This window comes from Nelumbo lutea, chromosome 8, assembly GCF_056320005.1.
Source record: "Nelumbo lutea isolate HS-2025 chromosome 8, American lotus-T2T, whole genome shotgun sequence".
In the NCBI taxonomy this organism is placed as follows: domain Eukaryota; kingdom Viridiplantae; phylum Streptophyta; class Magnoliopsida; order Proteales; family Nelumbonaceae; genus Nelumbo; species Nelumbo lutea.
In genome coordinates, this window is record NC_142691.1 from 7,133,544 (window position 1) to 7,155,447 (window position 21,904).

At 36.6% G+C, this 21,904-nt stretch overlaps 2 protein-coding genes, 1 long non-coding RNA gene and 1 pseudogene across 8 annotated transcripts; 3 read left to right on the top strand and 1 right to left on the bottom strand.

Moving 5' to 3' along the window:
- Positions 1-194: 194 nt before the first annotated feature.
- On the bottom strand, positions 195-2,089 carry LOC148842450 (pentatricopeptide repeat-containing protein At4g32430, mitochondrial pseudogene; annotated as a pseudogene).
- A 169-nt stretch (positions 2,090-2,258) lies between these two features.
- On the top strand, positions 2,259-8,524 carry SIGC (RNApolymerase sigma-subunit C). Of its 4 annotated transcripts, none has more exons than XM_088959763.1 (8): positions 2,272-2,390; positions 2,459-2,583; positions 3,576-3,736; positions 3,844-4,452; positions 4,537-4,767; positions 5,115-5,255; positions 5,370-5,570; positions 7,845-8,524. In XM_088959763.1, exons 2-8 carry the CDS (start codon positions 2,496-2,498, stop codon positions 8,124-8,126), a joined length of 1,713 nt encoding a protein of 570 aa, XP_088815889.1. In that variant the 5' UTR covers positions 2,272-2,390; positions 2,459-2,495; the 3' UTR covers positions 8,127-8,524. The 4 variants fall into 4 exon arrangements, with proteins under 4 accessions (XP_088815890.1, XP_088815889.1, XP_088815891.1 ...); XM_088959765.1 differs by having other exon boundaries at positions 3,880-4,452; XM_088959764.1 differs by having other exon boundaries at positions 2,259-2,583; positions 3,880-4,452.
- A 6,566-nt stretch (positions 8,525-15,090) lies between these two features.
- LOC148842452 (uncharacterized) lies at positions 15,091-15,898 on the top strand. Its single transcript, XR_016103860.1, has 2 exons — positions 15,091-15,196; positions 15,362-15,898. It is a non-coding gene; the product is annotated as an uncharacterized LOC148842452 (long non-coding RNA).
- A 2,798-nt stretch (positions 15,899-18,696) lies between these two features.
- LOC148842453 (putative inositol oxygenase) lies at positions 18,697-21,428 on the top strand. Of its 3 annotated transcripts, none has more exons than XM_088957868.1 (11): positions 18,697-18,885; positions 19,008-19,119; positions 19,423-19,504; positions 19,601-19,805; positions 20,028-20,087; positions 20,187-20,239; positions 20,346-20,468; positions 20,706-20,775; positions 20,888-20,966; positions 21,053-21,134; positions 21,207-21,428. In XM_088957868.1, exons 1-11 carry the CDS (start codon positions 18,852-18,854, stop codon positions 21,231-21,233), a joined length of 927 nt encoding a protein of 308 aa, XP_088813994.1. In that variant the 5' UTR covers positions 18,697-18,851; the 3' UTR covers positions 21,234-21,428. The 3 variants fall into 3 exon arrangements, with proteins under 3 accessions (XP_088813994.1, XP_088813992.1, XP_088813993.1); XM_088957866.1 differs by having other exon boundaries at positions 18,701-18,885; positions 21,053-21,101; XM_088957867.1 differs by lacking the exon at positions 21,053-21,134 and having other exon boundaries at positions 18,701-18,885.
- The last annotated feature ends 476 nt before the right edge of the window (positions 21,429-21,904 follow it).

Genomic DNA, 21,904 nt, shown 5'->3' on the forward strand with positions numbered 1-21,904 from the left:
AATAACACTTAGGTACCTTAAACTTTAAACTGCAACACTTAGGTACCCCAAACTTTCAGAAATAGACACTTAGGTCCTTTTCTGTTAACTCACGTTACATATTATTATAAAGTTACCGAAATGCCCATATTTTTTAAATTGTTTAAATCATAAAATTTTAAAAAACCAAAATAACCCTGATTAAAAGTTGGGTTCTATTCGATCTGGGCACCACTGTTGCTCATCGTGGGGAGAAGAAACAATTGCCACTGCAGGTAGAAGAAATCGTTGCCACCGTTTGAGAAGAAACAATTGCCACCGTGAGGATAAGAAACCCTTGCCGCCGCCCTAGAAGAACCCATCTCCCTTCTCACAGCATATATGCTAGATATCAACACATAAGAACCTGACTCTATGGGTTCCATGTCCAACATATCCACAGCACGTGAATAATGTTCAGGTGATGGTTCAGTAAGATGATCTTTGACCATTGAATCAAATACTCGACAACCCATATCTACCATCCCACATCGGCCACTGACAGAATAGACAGAAAGGTGATTGAATCTAGTGGAACTGCTTTTCTTCTTATTTCCTCAAACAGATCCATTACTGATTCATAGTCTCCATGCCTTGCATAAGCATAGATAATTGCAGTCCAAGAAACTTGGCTTGTTTGAGGTGATTCACAAAATATTTTCCGTGACTCTTCAATGCTCCCACGCTTTGCATACTTGTCCAAGAGCGCACCTGATACAACTGGGTTGGTATTGTACAGATATAAATATGTAGAACATAAAACCTTATATTTTGTATTATTTTGTATTGTACATATTTATATTTGGACTCCTTTCAAGTTGAGCTTAAAACACTGCCAAAAGTGAATTCATTTAGATAAAAGCTTCTTGACACATCCCATTTTGTGCATACCCAGAAATTAAAGCATTCCATGATATGGTCTCTTTGTAACTAATCTCATCAAAGATCTTCTTTGACTCCTTCATGGACTTAAATTTAGAATACATGGTAATGAAACTGTTGGAAACATTCAATTTAGACAGAAAACCAGTTTATATACAAAATCCATGAACTGTATGCCCTTCTTTTACCAAATTCTCAACTGATATAGTATGGATTAATCCAACAAATGTCACTTCATTCGGATACTCCATCTTTTCTCATATCAATGAAGAGAGAAATAGCATCTTTTTCATTTATAGAAAAATCATGATCGTCCATGAAATTACATTTCGTTCAGTCATGCTCTCAAACACCATATTAGCACCCTCAACCACCTCACACTTTGAATACATTGAGATGAGAACATTACAAATTGAAACATGCATGAGTCCCATAACTAGATCTCGAAACGAGACCATGTATTTGTCTCCCAAGTTCCAAGCTTTTTCATGGCCACAAGTTGAAATAGCACTAGAAAAAGAGACATGATCATGTTCCATACATTCCTTCACCAACTCAACAAAGGTATAAACCGCTTCTATCCCATAATTTCCCTCCCGGACATAGCCTGAAAGTAGAGCATTCCAAGAAGCCAAATCCCTTCGGGGCATTCCATCAAACAATCTCTTTGCTTCTTCTAGATAGCCTCACCTTCAGTACATTGTTATAAGTGCATTCCCAACAAATTTTTCAGAGTCAAACCCAGATTTAATTACAAGGGAATGAAACTAAAAACCCAAAAGACAGTCCTGAATATCTGAGCAAAAGTTAAGAACAGTAGTATAAGTCACAGAATCAAAGGAGAGCCCAGTTTTATGCATTTGAACAATGAATCTTAGCGCATCCTGACTTTCATGGAAACTTGAAAGAATTGTGTTCCAAGAAACAATATCCGGGCTACTTAAGTTCTTGAAGATTTCAAAAGCTCGATCAAATTGTCCAGATTTACAGAACATATTCATCAGAGAATTCGACACAGTGGCAAACGAATCAAACTGAACCATTTTTGTTGGGTCAAGTTATTTTGCATCAAACTTAAAATAGATCTTGCAGTTGGTGGCTGAAGTCTTGTGAATTTATTTCATCTTTATAGGCAAAATGGTCCAAAAATACATGAAAAAGGGTAATTTTGATAATATAAAATGTTTAACTGACTAATACTAACAAGTGGATTTTTCTGAAAGTTAGGGAAATTTAAAGCTATGTTTATAAAGATTTCCTCGCCTTTTCCTTCGTTTCTCTACTTTTTCCTTCAAACCAAACATAGCCCTAGTGTTGCATTCGGGTACGTAAGTGTTACCCCAAATTACAAAGTACTTATCTGTAATTTACTTTTTTTTTTTCGGTATCGCATTTGTATTGTAGAAAGCCTTTTTTACGAGGAGAAACGGAGAAAAGAGTCCAACCCTTGGAGATGGGAAACTGGTGGTGGAGAGGCGACACCTTCGGTGGTATATCCATTTACGTTATTTCGTCACCCCCGTGTGCTTCCTTAATCGGGATTTGGACATGGTTGCAGGTTGCTCTGTTTCTGGGCCTAAACAGAAGCAGCGGGGATGGGTTTCGGTCTCGACTGGAAGTGGGTCTTCCCAGTTCAATCTCATCTCCTATCCCATTCCTCAACCAGGAACCACTCCTCTTTTGGTGAGCTCATGATCCGTGTAATTCATTCAGATATTGTTATACCGCTCTTTTTTCCAGTAGCCTTCTTTTAATTGTTATCGCCCTTGTGACGCTCAACTATAAAATTCTTTATGCATCTCTAATAGGTTTTGTCAGAAAATATTGGGTAGCTAATGCTTAGTTTGGATATATTAGAAGTTAAATTCGAGGAAAAAAGAAAACATTAATGAGTCTAGCAGATTTTTTCGTATCGCAAGTTAACTTTTTTCCTATATGAATTATTTGGTGTCCGTCGATTAGTTTAACAAGGACTAGTTGAGTTGTAAAGTCGATGCATAAACTTGCCAAGGTCTATGAAACTATTCAGTGTTCAAAATTTGCATTTGAACCATTATTTCAGAGACACAGATGTTCAGTGCAACCTGTGTTAGAAACACATGGTCGAACATTATATAATTATATTTGAAAGAACTAATGGGCTAAGCATTGGAGAGTAAATGCCCATTTCATGAAAACCTTTTCTTTGCAAGGATGGAAACGGAGAACTGCTCAATCGGGTACCTAGATATGTCAATAAACTAGCTGATTCTTTGACTAGGAGAGGTGTGTGTACAGGAGGAGTGAGGTATATAGCTGAACCCTTCGAGCTCTGTTTGTAGTTTCTTGGGTGTGTTGTTGGTCTATTTAATCTACTAGTGTTTATGGGTGGAGAGAAACAACTAAGATTCCCTGCAATGCATCTCATTCCTTGCATGTCAAGGTCACCCAATGATAAGCAGATTCTCTATCAAAGGGTGGTACACTGCAACCAACTGGTTTTGGCATGGGGGGTTGACGAGTGGATCTTTTTATCAGAGCTGAGCTTCTTGTTAGTCCTTTCCCTTTATTTATTTATTTTTGGATGGCTCGTCTCCTCCTTTCAAGGAAATGATCTCATTGTATTTCCGTTTCTTTTATTTCTTCTAGAATTAGCATCATTTTCTAATATTCACCACATGTTTTAAATGATATAGTTAGAAGCAGAGAGGCTTATTTTGAATCAGCAAGGATGCCATTCCTATCTGTTATTCCTGAGGAAAGTGAGACTCTGCAGAAAGATCCTTTGAAAGCTTATGCATGCTCATCTGGAACTTTGCAACCTGTCAACAATGGCTATGATGCAATAGGAGTGAAGGTCAATCAGCCTTTTAAAAGTTTCTAACTGATTCTTTGATATCATAGCAATTGTTTTTCATTTTTTTTTTCTTTTGTTTTAGGCATAACACAATCTTATTGTGTCAGGGAAAAATAAAATTATGGTGTCCTTTGATATTTCAGATGAACACCATTAAGGAGTTTCACAATTCATTGTATGATACATCTGAAGATATCAGCATTGCTACTTCAGAGGATGCATCTGCCTTCCTTGCAAGCTTACAAGCAAGAAAGATATCATGTTTTAGTCTGTTAATGGAAAATGTTGAGAAGATAGAAGATATATTTGTTACTTCCGACTTGATAAGGCTAGAAAAAGGCATTTTAGTGCAATTAGAAAAGCTTGGAGCTCTAAATTTATTCCATGCATGTCTCTCTAGGACTGTCAAAGTATCCAGTGCTCTTAATCTGCACTCTGCACTGAAAGAGTGTTCCAAGAAACATCTGATGGATGGTGAAATGAGTAATCATGTAGATCATATAACAGTTCCCTCAAGGAGAAAAGAAGAAAGAAAATTAAGGAGGGAGAGAGAATCAAAAAGGGCCTCTAAGAAGCCAGCTTTGAAATCATCCCCAAAATGTGGTATTGGAGGGCCTCAACAGTCTACCATTTCCATTGCTAAAAGACCAGCAAGCGCAAAAAGTAGAAGACTTATGATTGCTAGAAATGAGTCAGAAATGTCAAGAGCCGTCAAAGTAGGTTTTTACATGTGTCATACCGTACATCCCTTTTAACAGATTTTAATAAAAGTTTAACTGCTTTATTTTCTCATATCATAGGAAGTATCATGCTTAGAGAGAATAAGGTCAAATTTGGAAGAGGAACTTGGGCGAGTTATCAGTTTCAGCAGCTGGGCTGAAGCTGTGGGTCTTGATGAGGAGGAGTTGCAGCAGCGCCTACATTTTGGTTGGTATTGCAGAGATAAGCTTCTAAGAAGTTCACGTTCCTTAGTGGTGTACCTTGCAAGAAACTACAGAGGACTGGGAATAGCCTTTGAAGACCTACTTCAGGTTGATCAAAGACACCAATTTTTTTATATGTATTTTTTGTTGGTCGTTGATGACATGGTTATTCCATGAACCTTTGCCCTACATTTCATTTATGTGGCCCCATTTCATCAATCCTAACTATAAAGTGATTGATGTGGCATCATAAGAACAAGGGCAAGGTTTATACCTGAGATTATTAGGAGCACCCAATTAGTTTGGTGTTTTGGATGGGTAGTTTTTCTGATGAGTTGTCAGGCCACTGGTGCTGTGATAATGCAGCAGATAGAATCTCATCAATCTTACGTTTTTCCTCTCAAAATTTATCTCCCATCCCGGACTGGATATCCAAATGTGACTGTATTTTGCAGGCAGGGAATTTTGGTGTTCTTCAAGGTGCAGAGAGGTTTGATCATACAAGGGGATACAGGTTCTCAACCTATGTTCAGTACTGGATTAGGAAATCCATGTCAACATTGGTGGCACAGCATTCACGGGGGGTCCGTATACCTGTATGTATTTTTTTTTTTTTTTGTTGGTTTCAGGAGGCAAGTTTCTTCAATTAATTTTCATGTTAGCAAGAGTTAGTGCTTACATACCCTTTTGATTTCTGTGTATCTTCGTAGTTGACATTGAGCAGAGCTATAAACCAGATACATAAAACTCGGAAGTCCTTCTTCAACACCCATGGAAGATATCCAGATGATGATGAAATTTCAAAATGCACAGGTCTATCAGTAGCTAAAGTTAGATTAGCTGGGAAGTGCCTACGAGTTGTGGGTTCAATTGATCAGAAAATGGGAGACAGCCTGACTGTAAAATTCATGGTATGCACAAAACCTCCACCTTATTTCTGTTCTGTTAGTTCCACTTATTGGATCAAAAGATAATTGATAAGGTAAGTACACAAATTGTCATGGTTCCTTCACTTCAGATTGTTGAGTCTATGGTCTGGACTTAAATAGAAGATTGCCTAGTTCTTTGAAACTGGAAATCAAAATGATAGATTGTAGTTCTGAGCACAAACCTTGAAAACTCGGCTTGAGTATTGGCCTGTCTGTCTAATACTTTTACATCTTCTTGCATCGTAGCTGTTTATTTCTGACTCTTGTGAGAAAAATTGCACAAAACACTTATGCTTCTTTTTTCTACATCTTTATACAACTTATTTGTGTGGTTGTATTTTGGATACTTTTTAATTAATCTAAAAAGGGCCATTATCCAATGTTGGTCTACACCATTGTCTTGGATTAATTGATAAGATCTCTAGCTATGTCATATGAAAAGATTGTAAAAAATATAAACATGGTGGAAACATTGTAAAATATGCAAAAATATAGAATGACATTTTACGAAATGATAAAAGAAGCATAAGCACACCTTTTTAAATTATTATCTTGTTCCAAATCATTAAACCAGGCCAAGAAACTAATCTTATAGACAAAAAAACGTTTTGGAGTTGCCATATAAACCTTAAGATTCAAAAGTTTATGATAGAATGAATTTGAGCAAAATTTAAACTCGTAGAAAATGTAAATGGTTGTAATAGATCAACCAAATAATATATTACACACACAAAAAAAGAAAAAAACTAATATTTAACTTCATGTTTGAAATGAATATTGAGATAGCTCAAAGTGGTAATCATGTAAGTTAGGTGGGCAAGAACATTGTTACTCTACAATCTACATATCTACAATATTGTCACCAACTTATTTTATAATATTATGTCTTGTACTTTATATGGTTTTGGTAATGTTCACTGGGGATGATGTCGATTCTAGTAAAATTTCATGTTGCTACCCATGGAAGTAGAAATGAAAATATGTCATAGAAATTACCTCTTGTACTCTGCATAATGCTGGTAGTGTTCATTGGGGAATGTGTTGATTTCGGTAAAATTTTGTGTCATTGCCCATGGAAATGGAAATACTAGGGAATTTAGGGACATTTCAAACCATGGTTTGGGGGATGGGTTACCCCTTGTTGTGTAGCCCCATGAAACTATAAATAAATAAATAAATCTAAGGTCTTGGGAGAGGTGGACTGGGTATAGACTTAAGCTTTGAAAATTTTTGCACAAAGTGGCCGCTATTATTGAAAGTATTGATACAGTCCGATACGCCAAATTGGGCGTATTGGACTTTGTATCAACACGCTTTCACCTTTTTTTAGTTTTTTTTTTTTTCAATCATGTTCTAGGGGTCATTTAAAGGCCTGGCTACCCCCTGAAACATGTCTTACCACGAAACTCCCCTTATTTTGCATATCGGTGACCCACTGATATTACATGTATCGGCCGATATGGGCCAATACATGACGAAATTTTGAACTACTGACTGCTCTCAGATTCCCACTTTGTCACACTTATCAGCCTGAGGATTTATCATCTTGGAGGGACAATGATTAATGCGATGAAATGTTTTAAAAGGCATAAACAGCAACAAGTTATCCTGGTTTTAAAAGTGTTTGCTAGGTTGGAAGTTGATGTGTTTGGGTTGGGAGCCTACCAAAAATATAAAGAAAGTGTAAAAGAGTTTTAACGAGTCTCTGAATTTTTGCCTCTGAAGTAGCTGTTTAACTTGCTTAGTTTCAATTGGTACGAGGTGCTGGTGGCTTTTTCTAGGTTTGAGGATTAGTGGTGTTACCATAAAAAATGATGTTCAGGTTGTAGGGGTTACGGTGTTCATCTTTCATGGTTTTGGGAGGAAAGTCTGTTGAAGAAAGATTTGGGTAGAGGTGGTTTTTGTTCAGGGGTGGGTTCTTTTTTGCTTTGTTTAAAGATAATTTTGTATCAAGGGTTTTGTTTGGTTACTTGGGAATTGTTGGCAAGGTATTGTTTAGTGTTGAATTTTAATGTGGTAGTGTGTGGTTGTGTTTTGGATTATGGTTTTGTCTACTCTGGGGTTACTTCTTTTACCTTCCTCGTACTCTTCTTTTTTCTTTCAATGAAATTTTTATTTTACCATAAAAAATCTATCTGATCCCACTTAAGAAATGTGGAAGGTTTCCCTTGTTAACCATACTCCATGTGATGACATTCATTGTTTTGTTATTTTCATTTGTACTCTACACCTAGTGAGCTGGCATTTGTGATGCAGGAATTTATGCCCGACACCTCAATAAAGACTCCTGAAGATATTGTCATGAGACAACACATGAGGAAGGATATTCATAAACTTCTTCAAGGCTTGCATCCAAGGGAGAGGAAGGTTCTTGTTCTGAGATATGGACTTTGCGATGGTCGATGCAGATCTCTTGAGGAGATTGGAAGGCTTTTCAATGTGACCAAGGAGTGGATAAGAAAGATAGAGAAAGCAGCGATGACAAAGGTAAGGACGGAGGAAGTGCAGAGGAACTTGAGCGAGTACTTGCACTTGTAGTTTAGATGGAATTCAAGGTCATTGTTTGCTTACCTTTGAAATTGGCTGGTAGATTATTTGGTAGTTGAACTGCGTCAGTTCCAACTCAAAGTGAACTCTATCAGTTGACGAATTAAAACAAAAAAGAAGAAGAAAAATATACTTGCATCGGACATTCAATAATTTGTTTTGGTGAGTTTGAAACCAAATGTAACACCTCTCATGACCCAAAATGCATGGTGACAGAGGCTGTTTAATCTTTGACAGGGTGCATCTTGTGTCGCCATTATTTGCCCCTGCAAATATGTGATCGAATATACATTACCTCATTCTTTTTCTATTTGTATATTGATATTGGTTTGTTTTACCGTTCTGGGTTTAATTTTGGCCAAAAAGTATATATCCAACATTTTCTTTTTCGTTTTGTTGGTGGAGAGGACTTTTTTTTTCCAGTATGTCATATAACATTAATTTTTTGTTAATTGCTAATGAGAATATTAATGTTGATATTTTCATCCAAACAAAATTTTGAATTACAGCTTCTTTCAAAGAGTTCTCACTTTATATTATATGAAATTAACAAGTGATTTCTCTTTATGGCTTTAAATATTCGTCGAATTTATTTCGACTTGAATTTCTAGATTTTTGCCACTTTAAGACCTTGCTTCTGTTCATCTTGGTTCCTCTATTTTATGTCAACCAACCAATCTAATAACTTGACGAATTTGTGAATTTAGAGTATGTCTACTAATTTCTATACTTAGGTTATCTGACTTTGCTTGATTTCCATAAATTGTGGAGATTCGGCTGCTTCATGCACCTGCTTTTCGTAATTCAGTTAATGGATTGTCTATTTAGTATGTAGAGGTTTAAGAGGCATAAGCTCCCCGAGCACTAGGAGAGTGGGGAAGAATGAGGAGGAGGAAGAAGAGGAAAAGAGATTATATCTTTGTATTTATTTTTTCATAAAAGAACACTAGCTTTAGGGGTGTTGGCATCCCTGCAAAAAAAAAAAAAAAAATCAAATTGAGAACATGGTGAATCTAGGGACTCCAGATTTTCTGTCTACAATAACTCTGCCCATATCTACTCACAGCACACTATCCCAACACACTATCCCATGCATTGGAAACATTTCCTCGTGTATAATAATACTATGTAAGAGGAAAAGATGTTCTTCACGTGTGGCTACAATGATATATGGATAGATGTGGGCAAGAGATTCAGACTCAAATCTAAGATCTGATAGATCGCGGTTGTGGGACCTTGTATTTTCCTATGATTGGCCACATGATGCGGATGCCATCACAACCACTCATTGTTTTTAAAATTCATATTGACTGATATTTCTTTGTCTTATTATCTTATTCGAATAAATAGACCTGTTTACGGGCTAGGTCTCAGGCTTGGGCTTCGGTCCAGGTCCATTAGAATTTTAACAAAAACCAAAGCCAAAGCCCGACTCATAAATAGGTGTACGAATAAATAATATCCCAAGTGTAGTTGTAATTGGAATTAAATTATTTACAGTTATCGGCTTTTCTTCCTCTCCAGTCACAATGGCGTTTTCAAAATGCTAAGATGAAATGAAAAGTCTATAAAAGATTCCAATTCAGAGGCCTTAATTGAAGTGAAAGGAAAGGTTGGTCCAAGGTTTCATTCCGAGTGCCGACAATTCAACACCGTCTCTGTCCCTGTCTGATAAGTTAACTCCATCACGACTCTATCCAAATTTATATGTATATATATAGCAGATAAGAGGGCCACCACCTATCTTTGAAAATCAATCCAAAGATAAGCTTGCTTTATAAACTTGGGTTCCTGTTAGCGTTGGTCCGTGGGAATTTAAAGAGAAGCAATTAACCATTAGCATACACTGGCTTACAAATTCTGGAATTTAAGTAGATGATTTTCGAGTTTTTTTATTTTTTGAAATTCCATGCGGTTCATAATACATTTTTATATAAGAAAAAAAAAACCATGCATTTTTCAATAATTGATCACATCAGGACAAAGTGTCTCTTGTCGTTCGCAGAAATGTCCCTAACAATTAGCCGCATCTCGAGGTTTAAATTATTGACGTTGCCAAGTTGCCAACTAGTTCGATTGGTCTCTGATTAGTGTGCGCATGGTAGGGTTTGACAGTGGTAGTTTACTTCCAAAATCTGAGCCAAATGAATGGGGAAGGTGGGAAGTGGCAAAAATCTTGGAAGGGGCTGCACTACATATCTTCAGGAAAGGGATGAGGCTGTCAAAATTTAAAGTTGGGGAAGGAGAGGAAGATGCAGTGCCCTAATGTTGGCCGTTGGGGATCTGTCCTCGTATTGTGCCCTAATGTTTTAGGGCTACTTATACCCTGATTTGGCTCATTGCTTGGTGATTCAAATTTGACCATTGGATCAGACCAAATTGGCTTATTCTCGGTTTGGGATGATTTAAACCGGGTTTGTGGGGAGGTCTGTGCTCTTACAGCTGGTAAAGTCTCCAGCTGGTTGTGGGGAGATTTGGTATTAATCCCACTTTCAACAAGGTCGGGGGTAGGGGTAATCATTTTTAGCGAGGCTTGGAAAGCCATATCCATTTTAGCTCAGAAATTTTGGGCTTGGACCCATGTTTTGTGTTCAGGTTCAGTTCACTCAATTTATGAGTCCGGATCTCCTGCCCATATAAACTCTGTGCTCTGTTCACGTTTACCCAAATAACATTGCAGTCACGCATGAAGAACACCTCATCCTCCTAGATGGTAGTATGCAGGGGAAGATGATCCCAATTCATGGGGTAGTGTGTTGTAAGTAGACGTGGGCAGAATTCTTGTGGGCAGGTGATCCGGAGTCTCATTTTACATATATGTTATTTATATATTATACATTATATTTATGTATAAAAATTATAATATGACACCTACAATATGTATAATTAAATATTGTATCATATACAAACTAAATTTTATACACATATTATATCAATATAAAGTATAATATGTTTAATACTTCATACATAAAAGTTATAGGCCCAGGCTAATATGGGCCCAGGCTAGTATGGGCTCAGGCTAGTATGGGCTCAATATGTCCCACTGGGTCTCATGTGCCACAAAGCATTGACATGTTCACGCCAATGTTACAATCATTTCTCACCATCATTAATCTGTAATTATTTTGCTAATGACTTTGAGCTCCATTGGCAAAATAAAACGTTAAAAACTATTACTTACTGACAAATCTATATCTATACTTTTATAAAAAGTAGGAATGAGGGTATAGAACTTTTTTTTTATTAAATTTGGCAATTTGTTGTTTTGTTAATCTCTAATTATAAAGGTTGAAAAAATAATTTCAATTAATACTTTTCACCTCATTTAATCATCTTTCATTAAGTCTTGTATTTAAGGTATTAGCTCTCATTCTCTCTTATTAAATCTCATATTTAATTATTTTTCACTAATAAATGCTACTAATTAGATTTATATCCAATACTTTTAACAATATAAACCCATATATTTAAAACTTAATAAAAAAATAAATTCATTCTTCATCCAAGTGCTGACTAAGCAATTCAACTATCCAAATCAAATTAGCCAATCCATGAAGTCATAGTTAGATAATAATTTTTTTAATAGGAATAAATATAGAAAATTACAACAATATAAAAAAAATAGACACATTTATGATTTTTTATTAATCAAATTAAAAAAGAAGTGTAATAAACAATAATTATTTTTATTGATGATGAAAATGAAATGTAAAATCTAAAACTAACCAAAAAACAAATTATTTTTCCCGTTCAGCAAAGATCAATAGTTCAACTTTTGGGGTTAAATCTATCAACCTTTAATGTCATAATTAAATAATAAAAATTAATAAAAAATAAAAATACAAAAAAAAATACATAAATTTTACAAAAAAAAAAAACATTTGGGAACATGTATAATATCATATATTTGTCATATTAAACAAAAAATAAGTGTACATAATAGTATTATTTTTACACATAGAAATTAAAAAAAAAAATTGAACACATATATAACTCCATATTTACACTGCTATTAAAAATATGAATAAGATCGTGGAACATTCTTGTGACTAAAATACCCAATTTTGAATTTAATCCTATTTAATTATGAGGTTTAAAATATAGTTTGAAGTACAAAATTTTCATATCATTTAATTCCCTCTCTTTAAATCCTACATTTTTTTATAAATGAACAAAAATATATATAATAATAAAATAAAAACATTACAAAAAGAAGAATCTAACCAAGTAGGTAGATTTGTCAATGATACCCAAAACTTTGCAGTCCAATATGAGGTGCTTACATAATCAAATTCATATTTTGCAATCTACATCCAATTAATAGTGAAAAACAAAAATATATGAATTTTATAGAAAATTTTGGACACATTATTCCTACATTATCATCATCTAGAATTGTCACATACAAAGCACATGCACACTTACTAGTTCATCTATACATACAAACCACTAATGTGAAATGAACCCAAAAGTTCTCTCATTTAATGGTGATTTGTCCATATACTCTTGTACTTCTAGTGGCCTTTTCTTATGGGGCCATGCAACGAGAATCTGTCCCCCAACCCCTGTGCCACTATTTAAAATAAAAAAAAAAAGTTCTAATATATTGAATTACAAATAATGAGGTATTTTTGGCATTTAATTGTATGCTTGAATTCCTTAGAGCCATAATTCTTTTTTTTCCCTTTTCTAGAAGTAGCACCGCTTCGAGTTCGAATCATTTGTCAACAAAATACATTCCAACACTCTACCAATAACATCTGTCACCGCACATCTCATACATAACAGGTCCCACTTTTATGGTGGGCCTCAATTTTATAGCAAGATGAAATCAAGTTGGTAGGATGTTGGAACTTGTTTTGTTGGCAGGTGTAATCCTAACTCCACATCATCACACTAATAATAACTCTCTTTCAAAGAATCAAGATTTTCTACTTACAAGAATTTTATCCACATATACCCACAGGATACTATAATTGAACATTGGGAACATATCCCCATAAATGATAATATGTAAATATGGAAGATGTGCTTTATTTACAGTTGCAATATCCAGTGTGTAGGTGTGGATAGAATCCTTGCGCGCATGAGATCCGAGCTCTCTTTCAAAGTGGGTGGTAACTAGCAGGATTCAAATCCACATCTCCTCTGGAATAAATCAACTAATTTACCAACTGAACCACCCATCACTCCCTCAGTAGACGCATTTTGCTTGGGATTTGTCAAATTGCTATGCAAGCATTAGGGGTGGAGCCAAGTATACTGGTGGGGGGTCATTGCCCCCCTAAAAACTAGTAAAGTGAGTCCTTAACTCCTCCAAAACAAGAAATAGAGTATACTGGTGGGGGGTCACTATCTAATGCTATATATATATATATATATATATTCTTTTAAAAAAACTGACCCGAACCCTCACACTCTATTTGTTGTTTAACTCAACGGTCGAAAACGAAATTCACTTGACGCTCCCAAAAGGAAATTTCTGGCTCCGCCATTGGTGCATATAATGGGCGCTACCCCTCAACCCAGGTGGCAATAGAGCCACCACCCACCACGACATGGGTCTAGTATTCAATTGTCGTGCTATTCTATTCTTATCCCTTTCTTGTAGATGCCGTTTTATCATAGACCAGAAACTCGTACCGTTGGAAATACAAAGAAAAGGCAATAGCATTTATTACTAGATCATATTACAATCCTTAATAGAAATATTTATTTTTTTCTTAATGGAAATACAAAGAAAAGGGAAAAATTCACTTTAAGAGTCCTATCGATTACAATTTATTTTGGTAGAAAGGACTCGTGCGATGCAAGGGCTGATGTGGGTGACCTCAAACCGATTCATATTTAACCTTTTTTAGTTTAGAAAATCAAAAAATCACAAAATTCTCAATTTTAAAGTGGTTGAGAAACAATACGAGGAGTCTGATGTAGACAGCTGCATTTTGGAATATGGTAAGTATTCCTGTGCCATGCACGGGCTGGTGTTAAAAAATGCTCAAATTACATTCAATTTTTTATTTGATTTGATTGTGGGCAACTATAAATAACCCCAAATTTATTTATTTTTTATTTTCTTTAAATTTAAAAAAAATACAAAATTTTAAAGGAGTTGAGAATCAATACGAGGAATTGGACAACCATTTTCTAAAATAGCATAAATTTTACTATTTTCTTAGGAAAAAAAATCATGACCCAGTACCCACTAAACTTGGTCAAACCAGAAAATCCAGCTTTTACCATGGGCGAAATATGTAATTGCACTGCATGTTCGCTCCCATGTATTGCTTTTTTTTTACCCTTGGTGAAATCAAACTCTCATCCTCTCGTTGGTTATCACTAACAAAGATCTGGTAGTCTCAGACTCTCAGCCGCCTGACCCGCCAACCAAATGGCGAAGAAGAAAGTGTTTCAAAAACAAGTTGCTCCGCTTCGTCATTCGCGCATCCGAGTTAATTTAATTCGGTAGGTCGCGAGACACCGGATTTCCTTCTACCAAATATTCCACGATATCCGACGGTAATAAAAATTAAAACAAGGGTAAATTATAAAGACCCCTGTACTATCGGTCAGTGATAAATTTCCTCCTATACTTTTTTTTGCGATAAACCCTCTGAACTTTGACCGTTAGATAAAGACCCCCTCCGTTAGTATTCTATTCGTTAACTTTGAAAAAGATTCTCATTTGAACGTTTAAAATTTTTAAATGCCCAAACTATCCTTTTTATACTGTTCATTGTCTTCTCGATTGAACCTCAAAACTAACCTCAAGCACTCTATACCGTACCAAAGGGTTGAAAAGTTTTTGCATCACTTCGGGCTGCGCATCTGGACGAAAACCACTATAAAGACGCTCGAACCTTTAATCCCTGGAGATGGCAGCTGGTCCCCCACCTCTCTCCCTCTCTGTTGAATTCATTCATTTATTTATTTCAATGAAATAATGAGAGAGACGTTGTAACTTAAAAAATATAATTGAAACAGAGTAATACGGGGGGAGCAGCAACAGCGACGGGTAATCTGCTTACGCCATTCGTTGGAGGCCCACGTCTTTGTCCTGGGTACGAGCTTGCTCGACTCGAGATCTCAGTCTTCCTCCACCACCTCGTCACCCACTTCAGATATGATTTATACATGCACCAGGAAAAGAAAAAAGAAGTTTTTCTGCGTTTCTGTTTCTGTGTTTTCAAAGATTAACTCATTAATCGTTAAACAAATAATTACAGCTGGGCTCTGGCCGATGAAGACAAGCTGGTTTTCTTCCCGACCACCAGGACTCTCAAGCGATATCCGATCAACGTCCAGCGCAGAAGGAAAATTGCAGCAAAGACAGAAGAAGAAAAAAAAAATGAAGAAGAAGAAAAGACAAGCCGGTTTTCTTCCCGACCACCAAGACTCTCAAGCTGGTTTTCTATTCCTTTGGTATTTCCAAATTCAATGCAAATTGGTTGGGTTGAATTTTGCTCTTTATAGCACTCCAATTTGGAAAAATTGAAGTGCAGAGAATTTTGCAAGCGCGGGGAGTTGTTTGTTTTCATTTGCCTTTGGTAAGTCTCTGTTTTTGTTCCTTCGTTTTACGCTAGAGCACGAGACTTACCTAATCCTGTATCTGAAGCCCGTTAGCTAATAAGATAGATTTGATTCATTATTTCCTTTGCTTTTCTTTTTCCTTAACTGTGAGCCAAAAAACTGAATTGGTTCAAATTCTGTTGTAATTACTGACTTAAGAGCTTTCCGTCATTCAAAATATTAGGTTTCTTTACTTTTTTTTTCTTTTTTGTTGCATGGTGTAGAAAAATCTTCCCATGTATCCTAAAATTTAGAGCATCTTGCTTGGAGTATTTAAGATTGTAGATTGTAGCCCCGAAATGCTAACTACAAATTCCTCAGGTTGGAATAGCTCACGTGAAGACTAAAAGAAAGGTAGGAAGATTCTAGTCTAGCGATTGAAAAAACATAGCTCACATGCAGAGAGGATGGGCACTTTGCATATATAGCCTACACGCAGACGGTAAGCCAGTAACCCAAATGACACCTGACTAAAATAAATGCCTGGTATGCAAAAATTCAGAACAGCCTAAACCAAACCAAAGTCCACCATGACAAACTTGGACCTGATTGTGGTCTGGTAAATTAAACCAAACCCTATTGAACCAGTTCAACAGGCCTGAGCAACTAAACATACCTTGAGACAAAGAGGACTTTAAGCACTTAGATGTTCATCTAGTACCGGCAAGAGTAGAACCTTAAAATAGTTGAAATGATGCTAAATTTTACAAGGAAAAAGTATTCCAAATAGTGTGCTTCATTATGAGAATGCGCCTCTTCACTCTTAACCATTATTTTGCGCTTTGATTTCAATCTCACAGCATGGGAGTTGTCAAATATTTGTGATAACTTTCATCAGAAAGTAAACTAGTGTTGCTTATTTATCTCCTTGATGGCTCAAAGGTTGGTTCTTCTACTCCAACCCTTTGACTTTTCCTAAGGCTACGTTTGTTTGGGGTGAAAAATCGAAACGGGGTAAATTTTACACCCATTTTGATTTTACTCGTGTTTGATAAACATGTAATTTTACACCGAAAATCGGTGTAAAATTACATTTTAAATTTTATCGATGTAATAAATACATCGAAACTATCGATGTAAAAGGTAACCGCTCTTTCTTCCTCTCTCTCTTCTGTAGCGGCAAATCTGAACCCACCTCTAAAGAGAGAGCCGAAGAGGACCCATAATAGAGATCATCCTTGAGCAATACTCCAACCTCGTCCTCCAAAAGGGAGAGCTAGAGAGGACCCAGATCTGAACCACTACAACCAATTGAAAGTTGGTTGTGGACTAGAAAAATGACTCTGTCTCTCTCTCTCTCTCTCCTCTTCTTCTCTCACGTTCACTCGCTCACTCTCTCTCTCTTCTTCTTCCCCCCTTTTTTTTTCTCTTTCCGTCACTGCCTGAAGGGAGAGCTAGAGAGGACCCAAAACAGAGATCGTCCTCGAGCAATACCCCAACCTCGTCCTTTGAAGGGAGAGCCGGAGAAGACTCAGAACAGAGATCGTCCTCGAGCAATACCCCAACCTCGTCCTCCGAAGGGAGAACCGAAGAGGACCCAGATCTGAACCACTACAACCAATTGAAAGTTGGTTTAAGACTAGAAAACATACATCATCTCTCCCTCTCCCTCCCTAATAAATCTCCCGCTGCAACAAACCAAAAAACAAGGTAACCTCCATTTACGTAGATATAACCAAACAGGATGAGTACAAATGGGCACAATGGCCTAAGGTAAAAGTGCATTTACACGAGAAATAAATGCAGCCTAAGGTAGTCATATTTAGAACTGTAACATCCTTTAGCTTGTCACATTGCATATGTTTAACATAGAAGATACAATAGGAAGGAAAATATCAACATTTTAGAAGATAGAAATAATGCTCTGTTGTAATTCTGGTTCCACCTTGATAAGAAAGAATAAAACAAGGTCTACGGTAGTAGAAAAAGGAATACAGAATCTATTTCATCTTCGTGACATGTTCGTCGTGCTCTTGACCACTCCTCTTTTCTCTCTCGTATCCTTGGGAGTGTCCTCCTCAAGCCCCCAACCAGCCGCGTTTCTCTTTACTTTTGGGGTGTCGATCGGGGATATGGAGGATCAGATATCCATTTCCTAGATTAAATAGGTTTTAAAAGAAAAAAAGACAAAAAAAAATAGATTTTGATAATTTAACGTTTTATGTCATTTGATTTAACGACCAAGAGGGTTTTTGTCTAACAGCTAAAATTTAAAGGGGTTTTGTCGAAAAAAAAGTATAAGGGGGTCTTTGTAATTTATCTATTAAAAAAGAGTTAAATCAGCCCTCACATCTCCACCACCATGTATTAAGAACATCTACCCCTGATCATAAAAAAAAATGATGTCATCGTCGGAAGATATTTTCAATACACGGCGGGAATGTGTGTAGTACGTTGTGGGGGGGGGAATCAGCTCACTGAAAAACTAAATCGTATAGAGCATCTATACGGAACATGTGACGTGGCACATCTTAAACCGTCAGTTGATCCGGAGGTACTCATCACGAAATATTGTTTGATGCATGTTACTTTCAAGGGCTCGCAGACAGATCTTGTTCCCAACTTGCTCCGACGTGGCACATATAAAGATAAAACAACTCCAATACAGTACCACAGTACCCTTGGTATTTGGAAGGAAGCCATCGTCTTGACTTGATACCACGTCAGTGGGCCCCATCCTCCGCTGTATTCTTGCTGCAATCAATTCCTGAAACGCCTCCCTCCACGCAAAGCTGAGTCATTCCCACCGAAAATATCGGAAACACTCTTTTTTCATTTTTTAGGGAGGAAAACAAGGATGAAAAATCTTCTGGCCACGTATTGCGTTCCGTTCGCTCATTACTGGATTCAAAGCTCCAAGACTTCCAGATGTCAAATGTCCTTTTGAAACGGAAAAGCTAAGGAAACAAAGAATGTCAAACGAGGACTCAAACCCTTTCAATTGTCAAACGAGGACATTATTGCTCTTATAAATACCTTCCTTCCAATCTACCTCTTCATCCCACATCTATCATCTATCCCTTTGTTGCCCAAATCTCTCTCTCTCTCTCTCTCTCTCTCTCTCTCTCTGTTTTAGCCTTCTTTTTTTTTTATTTTTTTCCACTTTCTGCATTGCTTTTTTTTTCTTTCTTTCTTTTGAGGGAGAAAATGACGGTGATCATTCAGCAACCTGAGCTTCTTGGTATCTTTCTTGTTCGTTCTTTTTCGCTGACTTGCTCTCTTCTCGCTTTTCCCCCTTTTTCTCAATTCTGGTTCTTAGACTGTGACTATGAAAGCCAAACCAAGTCATTTTTGTTTGCTCAGGATATCAAGAAGAGGATAAGCAGGCCCCCCTTAGTGATGATGATGTCCATGAATTGGTTTTAGATGGCGAATTTGTGGTACCCGAGACCAATTCTTTCGGTCACACATTTAGGTCTGTTTCTTATTTATCATCACTTTCTATTACAGTGATTTCAATTTTCAACCGTAAATTCAGATCTCATTTTGAAATCTTATTTGGTGCTAATGACAAGAACCTAAGTGGGGTGGACTGCATATGGGCACCCAAACTTGGCCCACTACTAGATATACACAAAAAGTGGGCTTGCAAGAACCAGCCCTAATGTTTGGCAGCCCACCCATTAATGGCCTGATTGAAGCAACTCTTTATTACATAGGGGAGGGGAAAAGCCTAAAGCTTGCCAAGACTATAAATTGACTGAAAATGCTTGAACAGGGATTATAATGCAGAAAGTGAGAGGAAAAACACTGTCGAGGAATTCTACCGGATGAATCACATTAACCAATCCTATGACTTTGTAAGCAACCCTTGGTGAAATTTCTCCTATATATGGTATCATAAGAACCTCAAAAATCATGATCTTGATTCCACGCACCAACTTTTGCCATTGTAGGTAAAGAGAATGAGGGAAGAATATGGTAAATTAAACAGAGCAGAAATGAGCATATGGGAATGCTGTGAACTTCTAAATGAATATGTGGATGAGAGTGATCCAGACCTTGATGAACCTCAGATTGAACACCTGTTGCAAACAGCTGAAGCCATCAGAAAGGATTATCCCGATGAAGATTGGTTGCACTTGACAGGCCTTATTCATGGTATGTACATCCCACTCCAATTTCTCACTGCAATGAAGTTTGTTTGGCAGGACCTATCAAGTATCAAATAAAAAACTAAAAAATAAATAAAGCCAGATTTGGAATAAAACTTTACTTACTTCCAAGAAGCCTAAACATTTTTTATTGGGTTGTTTTTTTCTTCTCTTGTTTTTATCAACATCTATACAAGGAGAAATTGATTCTTTACTTCATGGGCTCTAGATCTAGGGAAGGTTCTACTTCATCCTAGCTTTGGTGAACTTCCTCAATGGGCTGTTGTAGGTGAGAATCACACTTCCATCAGTTATTGCATTTTATTGTCAAGAGTAATCTCTGTTTTTCCTTTCCTGCTTCAAACTACTCAATGAGATGTTGTTACAGGTGATACATTCCCTGTTGGGTGCTCTTTCGATGAATCAAACGTTCATCACAAGGTATTTGTTCTTAAAACCACAGTCTACAAAACTAGTTAGAGATTTTATTGTGTTATAACCAACAAACTGACACTCATTTGTTTGAAATTTTTTTGTGGAATTACAGTATTTCAAGGACAATCCAGACTACAATAACCCATCTTACAATACCAAATACGGTATTTACTCAAAGGGATGTGGGCTTGACAATGTAATGATGTCATGGGGGCATGATGACTATATGTATTTGGTATTCTCTTCATGCTATTCTAAACCTTTCCATCATTCATAGACTCTGTTTTTTTTCTTTCCGCAGGCTCAGTTTGGAAAGAGTACAAATACAAATATGTACAGTGCAAATACAAAATACTAGGTTTTGCAGTACATATTTGTATTTGTACTCCTTCCAAACTGAGCTTTAATTTCATTTTAGATATGTATTTTAACCCATGTAACAGTAGAATCTAATAGTACCTTCTCCTTTTAGGTGGCCAAGGAGAATAAGACAACTCTACCACCAGCTGCACTTTTCATTATCAGATACCATTCCTTCTACCGTAAGTGGGCTGAGTCCTTTCTTTTTTCCTAATTGTTTTCTAATCATAGGTAGAGATATTTTTGCAATTGGTCTATCATAATAAAAAGCCTTTGCAATCTGTCATCTTGCAGCTTTACATAGGTGTGGAGCATACAGGCACCTGATGAATGAGGAGGATGTTGAGAATCTCAAGTGGCTTCACATTTTCAAGTAAAACACAACCCCTGATTTGCTTAAAATCACTGCTTTTATAGAGAAATAGTAATATCAATTTTACACTTCCACAATACTTGCAGCAAGTATGACCTCTACAGTAAGAGCAAAGTTCGAATTGATGTTGAAAAAGTAAAGCCATATTATCTGTCTCTAATTGAAAAGGTATTATAAGCTGATATCTTCTTCTTCTTCTTCTCTCGGCTTCCTTATTGTCTGTCTGAATTGTTGTTACAGTACTTCCCGGCAAAACTAAGATGGTGAAACTTCAAGCTTTGGATCAGGATGGTAGACAAAAGCATTAGAGCGACTACTTTCCAGTGGTTTATTGACGAATAAAATACCCAATTTTAGTGATGAAGATTGTTTGCCCTTTTCTTTATGTAGTGAAAATATGATGTGAAATAATTTTGTGTCTGCAGTTCCAATAAAAAGCAAGTGTTCAGACTTTCATATAAACCTCAAAATGCTAAAACCTCTAGAGTAATTAGGTTTCGCTGTGCAAATCTTCATGCAAATTAAATAGAAGGTTGAAAAGAGCTATATGTGCACAGTGAAAATCCAATATCTAACTGAGATCCAATGTGTTAACTCACAAAGCCAAGAGAGGTAAGAAACATCACTTACCATAAAACAGAGGAATGTCCCTAGTAACATGTGGAAACACTCTGTTTGGGAGTGCTTATTTTTAAGAACTTATTTAGGCAGGAATCACACCAATGAGCACTTGTGTGCCTTTGGGGGAAAAGGCCAAATAAGTGCTTATTCCAAAAAAATAAAACAAAAAAACCCTTTTGAAGAAGCCAAAAATAAGTGCTTATTTTTTAGCACTTTTTCAACTAGTGATCATTGCAATTCTGGCAAGTCTTGGCCCACCACATACCTATACTACCCTCGTTTGAAAGAAGCGTTTTTTTACGGAACACTCATAAGTA

What these genes read in the sequence shown, in the direction of transcription:
- LOC148842453 (XM_088957868.1), top strand. Translation starts at nt 18,852, where the DNA reads ATGACGGTGATCATTCAGCAACCTGAGCTTCTTG. An exon ending in TCCTCAATGGGCTGTTGTAG is followed by an intron (nt 20,088 to 20,186) that starts GTGAGAATCACA and finishes ATGTTGTTACAG; the next exon opens with GTGATACATTCCCTGTTGGG. An exon ending in ATGATGACTATATGTATTTG is followed by an intron (nt 20,469 to 20,705) that starts GTATTCTCTTCA and finishes TTCTCCTTTTAG; the next exon opens with GTGGCCAAGGAGAATAAGAC.
- SIGC (XM_088959763.1), top strand. Translation starts at nt 2,496, where the DNA reads ATGGGTTTCGGTCTCGACTGGAAGTGGGTCTTCCCAGTTCAATCTCAT. An exon ending in CAGGAACCACTCCTCTTTTG is followed by an intron (nt 2,584 to 3,575) that starts GTGAGCTCATGA and finishes TAAATGATATAG; the next exon opens with TTAGAAGCAGAGAGGCTTAT. An exon ending in AAATGTCAAGAGCCGTCAAA is followed by an intron (nt 4,453 to 4,536) that starts GTAGGTTTTTAC and finishes CTCATATCATAG; the next exon opens with GAAGTATCATGCTTAGAGAG.